Here is an 18,035-nt window from a genome sequence, read left to right on the forward strand (position 1 = left end):
CGATGGAAAGAAGTGTACAAAATATTGTGGAAGGTATACGAAATTCAGGCGAAACGAATAAAATATTTACCACCTATTTAAAAACCTACAGTGAGCCACGAAAGTATTCGAACGCTCTAAAATAAAAAGTTTGACGCAAAAAAAATGTGAGACCCATTACCAATTACAAAATATTTTTATTCCTGTAATAACATACAAGTATTACGGTTATACATGTTCAATTTCAAGCGTCTTCGATAACATAAACAATACTTATGAAAGATTTATTGCTAGCATCAGCTAAACGGACGCCACAAAAATATTCGAACCATTCAATTCGTAATATATTTATTGCATAAATGTAGAGTTTTAATATTTTGTCGGTCCTCTATGAGCACTTATTATGGCTGCAAACGTCGTTGCATGCTGTCAACCAAAGTTTCTGTTATTTCTGTTCCTATCTTGTTCCTTGGAATTAATATTATATTTACTTAGTTGTCTGCTAATTTCTGCCCATAAGTGCTCAATGGGATTGATATCCAAACTTTGTGGAGGTGTTTCTAATATGTGGGGTACGTTATATATGATCCACTGTTTAACAATATATGCGGTATGTTTAGAATCATTGTCCTGTTGAAAATGAAAATCATCTACTATTCCTAGTTTTTCCGTACTTTGCTCCAAATTATCCTTTAATATCTCCATATATTTATCTAATATTCCAAACTTTTTATTTTATAGCGTTCGAATACTTTCGTGACTCACTGTACATCTGGTAAGAAAAATACTGGTGGTATAAACAGTATTGGAAGGAGGTCACAGAACGCGGCAAAATAGCTGAAGATGGTGCAACAGAAAAGGAAAGTTAAGAGGGGTGGCATTTAAATAATCCAAATTGCAATCGATAGGTTTAGCTTTGGAATAAACGTATGCAGATGTAAACGATAAATTAAAAGCTGTAGAATATATCTTTCTACAGAATATAATATATATTCAGAATGGAATACACTATAGAAGGTATTGAACATAATAAACATAATATAGAATATATATGTAGAATAAACTATAGGAGATATTGAATATAATAAATATGATACAGAATATGTATAGAATAAACTATAGAAGATATTGAACATAGTAAACTTCATCGAACTTATAGAACGAAATTTATTTTTCATTAAGTGTAGAATAAAATTAACCTTGCGTATTTCTTGAGTACGGGTTCTTTTTGCTAACTTCTAGCTATGAGAAAGATCTCGATGAGAAAATATGAAATAAAATCTCTTTGTTGCTTCATGCATATGTAAAACTTTCATATCTAGATGAATAACATCCTGTCCTTTACTCCATGCCTAACTAAACACGTGCTCTCCGATACATGGAAGTGAAGAAATATTCTCTGTTGTCGAATTACTTTTTGCATAACATCATTACTCTCGTTATTTGTACCGCGAGTTTCGACACACAGTGCACACTACAAATTTTGAATTTAAAATTAATGTTTCCAAAAAACATGTTCACCTGTTTCGAAATCGAAGTAACCCTTTGTATGATTTCCACCATTTCGCAAACTAAATTAATCCATTTCCAAATGAAGTTAGTCCTTTCGCAGATCAAAGTCGGCTGGCTTTGTTCGAGTTTAAAAATAATTAATCTTCATAAACGTTCAACAACTACTTAACGATGTCTTTCAATTTAAATTTAACATTAAATTGATTACAAATAAATAATTACAAGTAAGCGAATAACATTCGAATTTTATTTTTACAAGATTAAATAGGATCGGCGACAGGATTAACTTGGTATATTATAAACACAGCGCGAAATATTTTCAATGCAACTATCGGATACATTTTACAATGTCATACGCGAATTTCCAGTTTATTTAAATTCATGAAGGACAGGTGGCTCAAGTTGGAGCCTTGAATAAACATGATCCTCAGGATAATTAGATGTGCATAGGAACTAGCTGCTCCCCGAAATTCCCATGCATGTACGCATGGTTTCACACCCTATAGTTACCGAATTGTCCGCGCCCCTCCGCGTAACTCCAACCGAAGCCTCCGCTTCCTACCTCTTCTATTTCCACGTTTTTAACAATTTGTCTACGGTCCCACTAAAAGCCGGACGTACACCTGTGTACCGGAAGCGTGCAACGTACAGGTGCGAACGTTATAACGACACCGTTGCCCGTAATGATGCCAGAAATCCACGACTCCGCGCAAGTATTCGGCGATTCATTCGCGACAGGCTAGGTACACCAGGGGTGTCAATTGAACCGGACGAAACAATTTACTATCTTTTAAAGCTGGCAAGCGATTCAATTTATTTTCTGCGACCCCTTGCGTGTTACGCGTACCGTTACCCCGTTCGTAGCGCATTTTTTCCAACGGCTCGACCAGCGAATAAAATCGACGACAAAGTATAGATTTCGGGCACAGTGTTGTTTTCCTAATACGAGGCAGATTTGTCGACTGTAGAAATTAATTTCTCTCTTTTTAACATATATTCGTCCGGTAACTTTTTGCACCACCATTCACAAAATGCTGGCATTTTTTTCACACTATCTGTAAATATGATAGATTCTATATAAAAGCAGCGTGACTTACGAAAAATCATATATTTTTCAGCGATGGCTAATTATACCATCTTTGGTTAAAATTATCTCTGTTTCGTAAAAATTATAATTGAATTTATTTAGAATTAAAAGAACAAGAATCAATTATTTTCTGTAATATACAAATGAATGAATTTTCTTCATTTGGCTATTAGTGATTGTTTACGAAATTATGAATTTTCGTCATGCGGACAAACATGTGTTAATATAAATTTACCACTTGTTTGCAAAAGCAATCGTATACTTTTGAGTTTAAAAATATTCGTCATCCTTTACGACGGCTTTGTTCTATTTTACGGACAGTTGAGTCTCGTATCAAAAAAAGATGAGGATCTCGCTAGAACACGCGTCTTCTATAACGTGCAAGGACTGTACATATTATTTTATACAATCTACGAGAGGTTCAGTAAATAAATCACATGGATGCTTCTCATTCCTAGAAACGAGTTGTAAATCAACCCTGCGACAATAGCAACACTTTTCTTCGAATGAAACATATATTTAATGTTTTGTTCGGCACCTGTCCAACTTCATTTTGTTTACAATTATTTCTGTTCCGTCCGGTTTTTCGTTTTGCCAAGTTATAGTATAAAAAATAAAATGAGCACATTGGTGCGATCAATTGCTGCGACTATGGTTTCTTATCGAACATAATTAACTTTGAAGAAAAATTAAACCTAACTTAATCGAACTTATTAAACCTCTTATTCGAAAAATATAAAGTTAATCATCCACTAACGCTACTTCGTAAAAGTTAACGCTTTAAAATCTCGAGATGCGAGACAATATTAATATTTAAAATGACATGAAATTTTACACATTCAATGGTTTGAGAACAATACGGACATATCGACGTGCGATCAACATAGTGTAACATAAACGTGTGTAAATGGAATAACTAATTATAGACTAACACGAGGATACGTAAGCACGGTACTCTTGATTTTCTCGAGAACAACAGAGACCACGAGCGAATGACGAGTGCCCCGATAAGGGAAGCTGCAGAGACGGTGCAGTGTTTCCCCTATTATCGCCTCTCAGGCTGGATGTATCAATTTTACGATGAATTTTTGCTCTTTCTTTCCTGTCTACGCCGTGGCAGCATCGCGTTGCGTGTTTCTTGCCTTCGGGCTTTCAACGCGATGCTCGTTTAACTTTGCACCCGATTAATCAAACCGTATGGTCTTACACACCGCGTGAAACAAGCATTCCTGCGACAAGACAACTCTTTCCTTAATGCGAAGTCTCGCCAAATAACGTCCTTAATACTGTTACTTGTTAATTACAAAATGTCGTAAATTTCATAAACAAAAATAGACAATTTGGGAAGAGGAGATGCGATTACTAGAGCCACGCAGATCGTTTTTATAGCTGTTGACAATCGGTGATTGTCATCCTCATGTTGGCATCTATAGATTTCATTTTAATCACTTAATGACCGATATATTGTATCATATGTGCATATAATACATACGTTAATAAAGAATTAAACAGGTATTATTTAATATTGTACGGTACAATTGTTAGGTTTCCTTATATGGCGCCGCGGCGGTGAGAGGTTAAGACATAAGTAATAGTTTAAAAGAATGCCATTTACGCCTAACACTAATTGTTTGTAATTCATAACTAGATTGCAGATTTTTATGCAAAATACAAATTGCCAGCATCTTTTAAAAAAAATGCGTAACTTAAAAGTTGTATTATTTTCTTAATAATCTCAGTCGACAAATAGTAACATATTGACATTATCAAATGCTATTAATCTATCTACTGTCTAAAACGACGTGAGTTTAAAATAGTTACTTGAAAAACAAAGGTTACAGCATTTTAAAACTTGTTCGAATATTATCGTTACTTATTGTACGGATACGATACAAAAAAATAAGAGGTTTCCTAGTGGAACGAAAAAAAATGTCTAGATTGGAGTGGCCCGAAAATTTTCAGCGACTTCCGAAAAAAGATTCCTTGCCGGTTGGGGTTTCTGACAGTCACTTCGTTTCATTGGGTCGGCGCTTCCGTTCCCACTAAACGGAGTTCGGATGTTATTAAACGTTGCTAAGACGGAAATCAGCCGCCCGGCGAAGAACAGTTTTATCCGATCCACGGTAATCGTCTAATGTGTACCTGCTCGTCCTTCCGCACGTCCTTCCGTCATGTCCAACGTCTTCGCCACGCTCGACAGCGTCCGCCAACTGTTGCGCCGTGCCGCGTCGCTTTGCTGCTCGTTGTGACGTTGATGATTGGGTCTAATGACCGGCCTCTGTGTCTTTCCCTCCAATTCCAACCACAACGCCGAGCAACAACGGATTTTTATCGTCACCCCTTCTCAAGGTTTCCGCGCTTTATCACGCTCAGATGCCAGACGCTCGTTTACCGATGTACATACTTACAGTCAATCATCCGATTTTTCAATTTCTAAAGCACGGAATTCCTCGAACGCTGGATGAAACAGATGCGAGGAAACCTCTTATTCGATCGTTACAAAAGTATAAAAACTACCCCCGCGACGATCGTACTGTTCTACAATATATTCTTCTCCGATGTTACTCGTTTGAAATTATCAAATTGATACCAACGGCAAATGTGTTTTAGTATCTTTTACGATGGAGAGTGTTTGTTTTACTATACTATTTTAGAACACGCAGATATTGAAAAACAATAAATCGTCCGAACGCTCTCGATCGTTATAATTATCTTGCTTTGTACAATGAAAAGGTGGACAATTCAATTTCTTTCTGAAGTATGCTCCATATTATAATGTTCTTCCAATTGAAAACATGTTCAATACAATCTGGATTTTATACGTTGTTGATAAAATGAAACGAATCAAATATAAAACAGTAAAAACCTTTAACGAATTTAAAAATTCTGTTCGATCACTAGATTGAGGATTTTAGAGATTCGTAGCATGGCTTGTTGAAATGCAAAAAAGCGTATGGATTGATCGATAGCACTTTAATTTAAAAAATTTTTTAAATATTACAAAATAATGTGTAAAATGTGTGCATTAACATCCCCAGTCTATTTGTTGCATTGCACTGATTAAAATGATTAAGATAAGAAGCTAATCCCTACGTACTTCTGTATTTCGCAACTTTTTATTCTCCAGAAAAATCCATAGTCCAATCATCCTGATAAAAATGTCTTACGATTCGAACGACTAAAAAAATTCAAACGATGTTTGTCAAGTTGCAAAACCAACGCCCTTATGTTTTTTGGCTCGTTAGATTTCCTCTATAGACATCCCATAATCGCCTGCCTTAAAACATAATTGTATCCCCCCATACGATACGCACAATTCCAATTCGGACGACAACCACGTGTGTCAGGTGAAAAATATCGTTCAACTATCTATGCCAAAGAACTAAATGATCCTAACACGATGACAAGAATACACATATTATAATGAACAGAGAAACCAATATCATTTCGGATGTACTCTCCATTTCCCATTTCACTTCCAACGCCAGCTTAAAAATTCCCCAAAATAGCATAATTTATCGAGCATGAAATTGAAGCGACCAAATCGATATTTCCTTCTGCTCTTTCTCCAGCATCTGCCTGGGAGGACCGTGATCGTTTCCCTTGATACCGCGAGAAAGAATGCATCGACATTTGCTCGAAAATAATTCGATTGGAGGGCCTTTGACACCGTCAAAGCGTTAACGTCCTACGGTGGTTCAAGTTGAAGGCAAAGGGTATCAGGTTCGTCTGTGCGGTCTTGAATCAGTCACGGTCGCACGGTGTTGAATATACACCGGACGGTGTCCACTGGGATGGAACATCTACCTTTGAAGCCCGAGGTTTGTCTTTGGCAAACACCTTAACGGTGTCCAGGCGGTCTCCGCGGCCGTCTAAAGCGCGATACAGCGAACGACGGCGGGCGGCGACGTTCCATCGCAACGCGCAAACATCTCGCGCTCGTCAGCGAGACGCGCCAATTATTCTCGCGTTACGCGACGAATTAAAAAGATACACATCGCCAAGCGAGCGCCTGTTTCCATTCGTCGGCCGGGCGAACAGGAAGCGTTTTTCATCCGTAGTGTTCGCCGCGGAAAAGCGTTTCCACGTCTTGGAAGTGTTGCGTAACTGGCCGCTTATTCTTCGAGGTCGTCGGTCGTCTCCGAATCGACTAGATTATACTAATAAGTGGTCACCAATTTTAACGTTACGATTTGATGATACCTAACGAACACCGTTCCCTGACTTTGCATTACTTCTCGGAAGGCTTTTTACGCTCCACCGATCGTTAAGGCGAACGGAGATCTCGTCGAGACCGTCTAAACGCTCGGACATGCTGTCGCCGATTAATTTCGTTTATTACCTTCGAGATCGCGGCCGGTGGGGGAGGGGGTAAATTAAAAACGACCGTCATCAGCTGCCACTGCCCGTTGGTACATCACTGGCGCGGCTCTGTGTGCGTGTACTGAAAAACATGCATGCCCTTTAATTGATCTGACGTCATGTAAAGGCGCCGAAACTCTGGTTCCCAGGATTTGTTTGCGGTTTCAGCCGCTCTCGAGGAATTACCGTTCACCGTTTCTCAGCGAATCGCAAATGTTTCGACCGCGTTAACGTTGCGCTGCACAATGTAACGCTACACATCGAAAAGTGTAGTTATGCAGAATACGTGTGAATAAACGGGCCCTACTGTCGCAAGCATTCTATGTAACTTATTTTTCACGAATATCAATAATTGTCCGATATTTGGCTATAACTGTACGATTAGATTACAAAATTTGACGTGGCGATCTTAGCTTACAATTTTGTATGAGACTATAAATGCGTATATATTTTGTTATATTATAATATTTTATATATTATTATTATATATTATAATAATAAAATAAATCTATCATAAATTATGTTTATAATTACTTGTTGAACTACCTTCGGCATCCGTTGTATTAGTTTCTCTAATATTTCGGATCCAGTTTGGTTCGATGCATGCTGCAGTATTTTCCACATATTTCGAAAACATGTCAGTACAACAAAATGTCATAAGCGGCTAAACTAATAGCATAAGTAACAGACACTTCTAATTTCCTACAATACGATGCCACAAAACTTAATACTAAACATAAAACGATACCTAAACTGAATGAAAAATCACAATTTATACTACATCGGGGCAGTCCTTATATTTTTATACTTTTGGTCTTATACTTTTGTAGGGGTGCGCATGTAATGCAGTAGCTTCGAAAGATCCACTTTGGCCAATTTTGTGGGAAAAGTCACCACCGCGTGTCGCTTCTCAATGGCCGATTCTCAACGGTTGTAAAATCGTCTTAAATTCTGACAAATCGATCCATCAATTAAACCTGTTTGTACGGTCGTGAGCGTCGCACGCCGTTTCCCCCCATCTTTTGAAAACGATATTCACCCGACACACGAAATTTTATAGGATGTGGGCCTTACCCGTATGTATAGTCGACTCCATGCTTTCGTACGAGTGGAAATTCAATTTTGAACTATGCGAAGGGATTCAACCGAAGGGTCTGTCCAAGATTGCTTCGCGATAACTTCACCTGTCTAGAAAATACCGAAAGACCATCCCCTCGTTTCACGGGCATCAGAGAAAACATCTTATTCACATCGATTTCACTTGTGCGGGATAGATTCGATTGTAATGAGACTCCGAGATAACACGGAGTTTTCTTTTAACCGCGACGGTTTTATCAGTTTCCCTCGTCGTTCATTCAATCATCTATCGCGAAGCGCCATCAATCATCGCTAGGGTTGGGATCGAGTTCAATATGTGCTCATGAATGCAAGTCGACTCTAATGCGAAACTGTTTGTACGTACAATATTTGAGTACTGCTTGCGATCGTGCTGTATTTACACAGTACTTGCCGTGCGATGCAAATTCGTTTAATACGTAAGTGATTTAATGGAATAGTAAAGAGTTCAGTAATTTAATACGATACTTTGGCTTAGATCGCTGTGATATTAAGACTTTTCATCAGAAAACTGCTCGGGACTTTTGCACTTTTATACACGTTTCTATGTATCTTCTGACAATACTCATCAAATAATTAAAAATAGTTATTGCACTACTCGTTATCTCTAAAAATATATAACCGATTATTTCAATTTCTGAGAACGTTCAAAGTTTCCTTTATTCATTTTTTGCGACGTATTCTTCGGGATACCCGTTCTAGACACGATAGTTTATTTAGAAAGCTTAATGAAGATTTCAATCAGTTTCGCTGAGACTTGTGCTATTGTTATGTTTATTTATGAGTAAACCAAAGATTTTATGCATTTCTGGCAAAATGGATAAGTGAAATACAGATCAATGGTACCGCTAAAACAATTTAAGGAAATTATTACAATTTTTTCAATTTATTGCAACTAAGAAAGAAAAAGTGCATCTTTTATCACCTTTTCTTCGATACAATCGATGCAGACAATTATTTTTTTCTATGATACTCTACAGTCTGTTTAGAAATGTTTAACCGAATTTTAATTTATTGTTAACCGCAGTTCTATGAAGCACTAAAAACAGCTATTATGTATTCCTTTGTAAAAAATAACAAGCACGCTATTCTATTTTCAGCGATTTTGATTATAATATATATAATAAAAATATAATAAAATAAAAAGATATAAAACGATGAAATTGAATATATTCCCTCAAAAAACGTATCTGTACATTTGTAATAACAACGTAAGCACAAATAGTCACAGTATGTCGTAACTATTTCGATTACTTAATCCACCACAATATAATTTAGCACGTATTACACGAGACTCGCAAATGTTTATAATTATGAACCTATTCTTAACATGCGGGACACGTATTAGTACGTTTTATGACGATTGATACTTGATACTTATGGTTGTTATTTATATATTTCTATTTATATATTTGTTTATATATATCAATATAAAATACGAAAAGTTGGTTAAAAAATTAAATAATTTTCGATTTATTGAGATTTAACTGAATAACTAAATTTACGCGCAAAACGCCCGCTCCCGGTACAATTCCGCTGCAAAATGTACCCGCACACAATGTGTTAATACCATGAACGTGAGTACACACAAACAAAGAAGAACTTTGGCAGACATTCTTTTCATTTTTAAAGTATTAACCAAATAATCGAGTGTCCATCCATTCTAGATCTAATGAAACTAAAGGTTCCTGCTAAAGCAATTCGGTCAAAAGAGTTATTTCACGTAGATTACTTTAAAACCAATTTGGGATCCCAGAATTGTATAACCAGAGCATTAAGAACAGCAAATAAACTTTAATACAAAAATCGACTTCTTTGGCAATTCATTGAGCCAATTTACAAATGCAGCAACTCTAGCCATTAAAACACACCCTCTGTAATTACTTCATGACACAGTCTTATATTATAATTTTTAATTTATATTATTTAAATGTATTCCGAACTATGTATATATACAACATCTATGTAACACAAAAGGGCCTTACTAGCCCGTTAATAAAGAATAATAATAATAATAATAATAATAATAATAATAATAATAATAATAATTCTCCTATTATTACATCGAATATCTTTTACGGGATCCTTTGTACGCCGATTGCAGCGATGCAGGAGACTCCGAAGTACATCGGATCTCACGGTGTCTCCCCGGCTGTATCAAACTTCGCACGATTATCGATGCAGTTCGAGGTGAACCCGTAGCAAGTCACGAGGCACGCGTTGTAGGTGAGAGGATGTGGCCGGCAGGAAGTTCATTGTGTACGGCTACACATATAATATTGCACGTCGGACGATCCTGCGGATTCTACGTAGTTTCATGTTCAACTAGTAGGGAATTCTCGCAGGTTGTCCCGCCAGATTCGAATCCCTCTAGGTGTCCATTACATCCTACCACAGAGGCCTGAAATCTTCGAAACTTGGGGGAGCTTCGGGACACGAGCACTTGCTTGTTTATCCCAAACGTAATGTATTCAAAGCATTCCGATTTCGACATCGATATTCATTAGCGCATCAATGACCCATTCTTACTTTGCAGAACTAAAAATATTGATTGTTTCACTAGGCCAGGACTTTCGAATATCATCGTATTACCTATGGCAATACTTTTGCATGCTTCGAGTAGCAAATAAATCAAAAATGGGACATGAGATTTTTCTGATAAACGGTGCGACAGCATTATTTAGAAACCATACAATTTTGAGGTTGGATGGCTAATGCTGAAAAATATTTTACGCAACGCATAAAAGCAATGAACGCGCGAACCTGATGTTACGTCGCATCATTTTTATAGTTGCATATTTGAAAAAAGTATGCACAGTTAAGAGACTCGACTAAGAAACGTTAATTAAGATCTATAATAAATATATATTCTAATTTAGAATATTTCTGATTTAAAATATTTTTAATTAGAGTGTCTTTATAAAACGATATAACAAAAGATTCTCCACGAACTCTACGCGTGGCTAGACTGGTTCTCAGATAAGAATTACGTTCTTCGCAATAACGTCGGTGACCTTATTTTTTCAGAATTTCGGATTGTTCTAGGCAGCTCGACTGGCAGCGAACAAAATCGTATGTAGGTTAACGCGTGGGAGGGGATCCATTACTTGCGGCGTTTAAGTAATTATTTTTCAATTAAAGTGAAAAACTCAATGGCGTCGACGAAATTGAGGAATTCCATCCTCCGCTAACTGCGGAAACGTTAGGCGGCCGGAGAAGCTAATCGGCGCGCACGTGAACAACGGCATCGCGCGTCGAGCCTCGCCATTTTTCCCACCACTAATAACAATAGCGTTTGTCAAACGAACACGTTAGATCGTTTCGTGTCAAAGCATGATAAATTATCGCCAGGGACGAATTCGTGAGGCAGCCCCGAAGCTGAGTTTAGGAAGCTCGCGATCGCGATTATGCAAGCACAGTGAGGTCATCCTAGGCATCACCTCGAGATACGATAACGGGGACTACACTGTTACTCGTGTTTAGAAAATAACATGGAGCCGCTTGTGCGCGCGGTAAACACCAATTTTTATTCGGCGACATGCATTCGAAATCGCTCTCGAAGTCTCTCGCCTTTCTCGCGGCTTTTCGGTTATCTGGCTCCTTTACGAGACGTCTACGACGGACTTTTTGTCAGCCACGGAATTTCGAAATTGTGGAGCACGGACAGATATACCGAGGATGGAAGAAAATTCTTAAAGGGAAGATAAGAGGCGGAGACGTTGATTTCTGGAGCACGCTTCCCTTTATCTGACCTCGCGGTTAATTGAAATACGCGGAGGGAACCTCGCCGTCGAATAATCGGCTGATAAAGCGTTTTTCTTCGGTCGAAATTGAAAATGATCGATTTCTCTGCTCTTTTTTTTCACGAACTTCGTGTGGAAGCTTGAATTCGGTCGGCGCGGCAACGACGTTCCCGCGGCGCGTGTGAACGAATGCGACGTAAGAAACTGGTAATCAGTGTCTTCGGCAATTGGCGCGAACGAAATTGCTACCAATTATCAATTTAACTCTCCACGAAAGGATCGGTTTAATCATTTCTTCAGACCGCCTTTTGTTCCGTTCATCTCTCCTGATGCATCCTTTCAGTCTCTTCATTCACCGTTCGTGAGAGCCGAAGGAAGAAAAAAAAACCGCGAGCATTGGCGAACTTCTCTATACGACCCTTTGAAACGATACCGAACGACATTATTGAGACAGCTCGATTCGAGAGACTTAGACGCCGACGACGCGAGCCTTTTGTTTTTTCATTGCGATAGGAACTTTCAAAAAGGCAAAAAAAAAAAGAAAGAAAAATGATTAGAAGTCCCTGTATCCGTTACAACTCTTGGTTCATCCTCGAGACCATGCTTATGGACTGCGATGATGCGCCGTCGTGTAGTTAAGTTAATTAATGAATGGTACAGGCGGGATGGAGAGTGGACTTAAATTGATACGTCCTTCGTGAGGAGCCATTTTTGTGGTACGCTTGCCTCGCTACCGAGAACTCTTCTCGCGATTCTAACCGGATCGGTGGACATTCTTTTTTGTTCTTTCATCGACGAATAAATTACATCATTCGTAGGATAAGAGAACGCAGTGCTCGGCCGACTGACCGTATGTTGTTCCGAAATACGACGACGAAAACCGCAGATGTCGTCGCGAGAATGACAAATGGAACGTTGATAGCCAGGCACAAATTGAAATAACAAACGTAAGTAATCCGTGGTTGTTGCAGAAGAGGCTATCGAACGGCCCGCGCGATTATCGTCAATATATTGATCCGTTTCGTTTCGGGCGCACGTTAAACCTCTCGCAGCAATATTGACCTCTCAGCGAGTGAAATCGCCAGCGATAAGCAAATTTTCCAACCGATTGCGATTATTTATTGGTGTAAACAGAGTCGGAGTTCACGATGCTGCGCGAGGAAAACACACGATGGTAAAAATGTTACCCATTTCACGGACAATTTAGCGACCGGCTTGCGTTGTGTCGCTCTTTTTTATACTAATCGACACGCAATCGTCTTGCCGACTTTTTATCTGTTGGCACTTTCACAATACGGGAGCAGATGGTGATTGCGACTGAAAATCCCTTGGATTTCTGGATTCGTTCGGCGGTACGAGTCGTAATTTCGTATTATTGGATTCGTTCGAACACGTCGCCCCTCTTTTTCTAACTTGCCACCTTGTTAAAGCGTCACCGACCGTTAAATACTATGCGCTGGTCAGTGCGCATTTTTCGCAAGTGACGCACACTAAAACTCTAACCCGATTGAATCTTCTCGATCGTTATTACGGTGACGTTCACCGAATCAGAAGTTCCCTCGACACGTGGCGCAAGCTGGATAATCGGGATTGTTTACTTACTAGTCCAGTTCACGAGGTATCACCTTTTTCTTTTCGATAATCCGCGAATTTCTTGTATACCAAACGCAAATGTTTGTTACAGGCTTATAAAGCACGTCGAGAAAAAAAAAGCATCCTATCAATAGACGACGATAACCGAAAACTTTGGATCTATTAAATAAATGATTCGACACTTTCACTCGTGTTTGTTTTCGGACTTTCTGTCAACAACTTCGCACGATCGCTAAATAAATTTGAACTTTTTCGAAATTCGATAGTTCTAGTTTGAAAAAAGTACGTACCTGATTCAAGTCGAGATCGGGACATTTGGAGGCGCATTCCTTTTGCAAATTGACAGGATCTTCGAAAACTTCTGGCAGAAACGCCGAGACGCTTCCCGCCAACGCCACCACCTTCAGAAATACACATAGTCCCGTTGCTAACATAATATCCACAACCCCCCTGGAACCAACCCTCGATCACCGTCCACGGAATTTTTGCAGCAAGTATTCAACCGTCGATCGTCATTGCTCTGTCAGTCCGAATAACCTCCCCAGCATCAAACACTTCAAAACGAGAATTGGATTTCTCTCTTCGACATTGTCGCAGATCGATCCTCGGACTTGATCTCCGTAAGAAACAGTGTACTTGGACCACAGTCACTGGCGAAATCGCACACTAAACGGCCACATCAACGGTCAGACGACGAGATTGTCTTCTTCCGTCAAGTATTACAAGGTGACACTTCTTAAGAAAGACTCGAACTATCTATGCCTAAAGACGAATAGAAAAATACTTTGACAATTCTTGAATCTTCGAGATATTCTATGTTGTACTATTTTCAATTCTTATACTGTTTTTCCCGTGCTGGTAACTCAAAACTTTCGTAGATCTTCACTTCCGATCGTTCGGCGACTTCACACCCTCCGAGCCAATATTTTTATCCAGAAGAAATACGCACTGACTTTCGCTTTCCGTTGTGTTAAAGTCACTGAAATAATTAACGGGAAACGAGGTATCTGCGGATAAAATCAACAAAAGCTCCAATTCACCATTTGCTCTTTAGAAATCGTTCACCGAGTCCTTTGTCCGCACAGGGTAACAGAAGAAAAAATTCGAAAGTCCTTCGAATCACCTGCGACGTTCGTGTCACGAGGTTCGCGCAGCAATAGCCCGGCGTGGTTGTGTTGTTAATGTCTGGCAAGCATAAGAGCAACTGACTCCGAATAGCCACTACAGAGTCAACTATCCCCCACCAACGACACCCTTATCTGTTGCACTCTGCTTGACCAATTCCCTACGGTGCGGTGGTGGTAGCCACTCGGTTGGAAACGACCGCGCGAGCTTCGCCTCGCCTCGCCTCGTCCCGCCTCGTCCCGCCTCGTCTTGGCTCAACTTGCCTCGCTTTGCCTCACTCTCACTTCGCCTAGCACATTACCTCACCACGCCTCGCCTTGCCGCTTGTACAGTCGGCCAAAGACGAACAGAAGGGAGAAATGATCCGAACCTTCTGTCCGTGCAGGGCCGACCGACCATTGGTCAATTGGCAGATTGACCTGTTCTTACTATCCTCGTAAACTTTCATTCATACATTCGCACGTGCCGTTTGAATCGGCTGTCCACGTTACCGGTGTCGTTCAAACAGGTTCCGGCCGTGCCACCAATTAATCAGACACTTGATGATTCATAATATTGTTTACGATATTTTTATTCAAATTGTTGATTTCTTAAAACGTATCTTCGCTAATGCCAACGATTTTAAATATTTGATCGATTTCTGTTTTTCACTTGAATATTACAAACTCAAGTTTATTATTTCTTTTAATACACTGTGAGGCATCTCAGATTTTTAAATTAGGATTGCTATTATATCAGGGATTCGTACCCGCAAATTTAATAAATTCGATGAAAGTTAATTCAACGAGACGTTCAAAATACGCTCTTAAAGGCGTGTATTAATTCTGAGTCGATATTATAGAGATGACATGTTTGATTTTGCGAGATAGAGAGCTTCAAAATAGTCGTAAATAGAAAATTCGAATGTCCAGCTATGCATATTTTACGCGAAATGTGTCGCACAAGCTTCAATATTATATTAAGCCTTACGACTTATGTTTAATTTACGTTTTCTAAATGAAGGCAAATTCGAGGTAGTAAAAATTGTAATGAAATTAATAAAAACTTGTTAAAAACGTAAAGATATTCTTAAATTCTATTAACGTCTTCATTGAATACCACTCAAATTATATTATTTTTATGCACATTCCCTTCATGTTATAAAATGTATATAGACCATATATTCCGTAAATATGACAAATTAAACAAGGTAGCGCCCATCGCGCTTAGAAATATAAAATACATTTGTGAAATACATTTGTGAAATAAAAGTTCAATGACTATTATAAAAAGTGGTATCCATTGCATAAGTATTTATTTGTCTCAAATATGCCAATCTCCTTCACTTTAATATAATATTTTTATACATCTCGTCTAACCTACTCAAATTCGTTTATGTGACGTTTAATATAATACAATAGTATTTAAAAATTCTTTAAATGTTTTCTTTAAATTCGAAGTACAGTTATAACGTACGAGATATACATATAAGAGAATACTAATCTAAGAACGTAATCATTAATATTAATCTGATTTAATCCTTCCCTTATATTTTAAAACATAATTCCCTTTCAGTAACATCGTTATAAATATTAAATTATAGTAGAGACGTATTTACCCGAAGATTTACTTTTGCAATATCGAAATACAAAAACATTTTATTAGTTAAAAATTTCATTCCAGTCTACTAGATGATAATATATGTAAATATTAAGAACGTTTGGATATCAGACTATTCTAAAAATAAATGTTCGGATATGGAAGTCTCTACTGCAATTACAAATTGAAAAGTGTTAACAAAGAGGAAGATGTATAGATGTTTACGTTCGTAGTGTTTTACAAGAAAATTCCAGCAACGCGTCATGAAATTAACGTAAATTATTAAGTTTAATAAGGCGGTATGCGAAGCACAAACTGAATCGAGATGACACCTCGTCCAAAGTGCCTTCCGTTAATTGTAAGTCAACCACCGTCCTCCCTCGCGTTAGGCTTAAACGGTGCGATGCAGTCCTTCAGTGTAAAGCAAATTCGGAGCGGAGCTTCAAACGAATACTTCTAACATTGACGTTTCGGAGAAAAACGCATCGTCTCTAAAAATTTCTGTACACAGGCATCTTTCGACACCACCGAGAAACGGACGCGGTTTTATTGACAGTACGTCCGAAAAAAAGGATGGCAATGTCAACTTGAAACAGGTTATTGCTTGTTAGAGAAAAAGAGAGACAGAGGGTAAAAGACAGTCAAGGATCCATATTCTCACCCCATGTTAACACTTTACCGACCGGTCATTCGACTGTAAACATTTATGTCATTCCAGGGTAATTGAATCTATTTATTTTATTTCTATCTTATTTATTTTATTCATCGCCGAAGGTATCTAATATTTAAAAGATGACCTAATAATATGGGAACTTATAATAGTACCTTTATTTCAATAATGCATAACAAATTATTGCTTGGTATGACAACTGATTCACAGGCTACAGATCGAAAGAAAAGACCGATTTATAGGCTACTGGCCGGTAAAGTGTTAATTACTTTTGCTAGATTATTCAATGAAAGGCGCAACGTTTATTCATCCGAAAGGGTACTCCAATTCTGTTTAACCGCTAGCAAGTCAACATGATGACTCATTTCGACAGATTAAATCTGCGGAGAACAAGAGGCAGTCGCTTTTATTCGTGGAGCCATTGTAAGTCGCGGTGCCACGCTTCGACTTATTCTTTACGATGACCCGAACGGCATCCATTCTTCTTCGGGACGCATATCTATTGGATCGAAGGGGAGCATAACGTTTACCTTCGCGTTAACCACTTCGGTACGAGCGTCGACTATAGTCGACGGCCACCGATGAGCACGCACAGCCGAGTGTCGACTATAGTCGACGGCCGTGATATGAACGCACACGGCCGAGCATCGACTATAGTCGACTATAGTCGACTGCCAAGAACTTTTGCCTTACCTCTACAAATGCAGTGTTTACGTCCAGAAATACACATAAATAAGCTTTTCTCGTCAAAGATCTGTAAAAGAGCAAAACGGATTCACTGTCGATGCACGAAGTAGCATGCGCATGGTGAGTGCCGGCTGTGGGCACAGTTTCGTGGCCGATGCGCGCCGTACCGAAGTGGTTAATGTCCTCTTCTTCGAGACACCTTTATACCATTCATCATACGCGAGAGCCGGGCTCCTTGTTGAATACAAACGTAAACATCGAGAAACGATTTGAAAATAAAATTTCACTCTTCTCTTCTCGTAGCAGTGCTCTCCTTCGACTCTGAAGTCCAAGAAACCGTCGGGATTCTTAACGTAACTACGTCACGTATCTAGCGCGAACGATCGTAATAATCCTACACGGAAGTCTAATGTATTCTTACACCAGTGTTTCTGTGTACTTTACTGTATTTGAGCCGTTTATTTTGAAAGTGGCCTAACTCCATTTATCTTCAAATCGAGATATTTAAGGGTTTGCGTTTCAATGAATTTAAAAATACACGTATAGGATACTAATGAGTCATACTGCTTAAGTGTATCTAAGA

The 18,035-nt window shown here is 38.7% G+C and overlaps 1 protein-coding gene across 4 annotated transcripts in view; it reads right to left on the reverse strand.

The window, feature by feature from the left end:
- Sev (receptor protein-tyrosine kinase sevenless) overlaps window positions 1-14,576 on the reverse strand; it is a 48,396-nt gene extending 33,820 nt beyond the window's left edge. For all 4 annotated transcript variants that reach the window (XM_078185117.1, XM_078185114.1, XM_078185113.1 and 1 more), the window contains exon 1: window positions 13,683-14,576. In XM_078185117.1, the coding sequence (XP_078041243.1) occupies window positions 13,683-13,826 (144 nt within the window). In that variant the 5' untranslated portion in view covers window positions 13,827-14,576. The remainder of the gene's footprint in view (window positions 1-13,682) is intronic.
- Between the last annotated feature and the right edge of the window lie 3,459 nt (window positions 14,577-18,035).

Source organism: Augochlora pura, chromosome 7 (genome assembly GCF_028453695.1).
Source record: "Augochlora pura isolate Apur16 chromosome 7, APUR_v2.2.1, whole genome shotgun sequence".
In the NCBI taxonomy this organism is placed as follows: Eukaryota; Metazoa; Arthropoda; class Insecta; order Hymenoptera; family Halictidae; genus Augochlora; species Augochlora pura.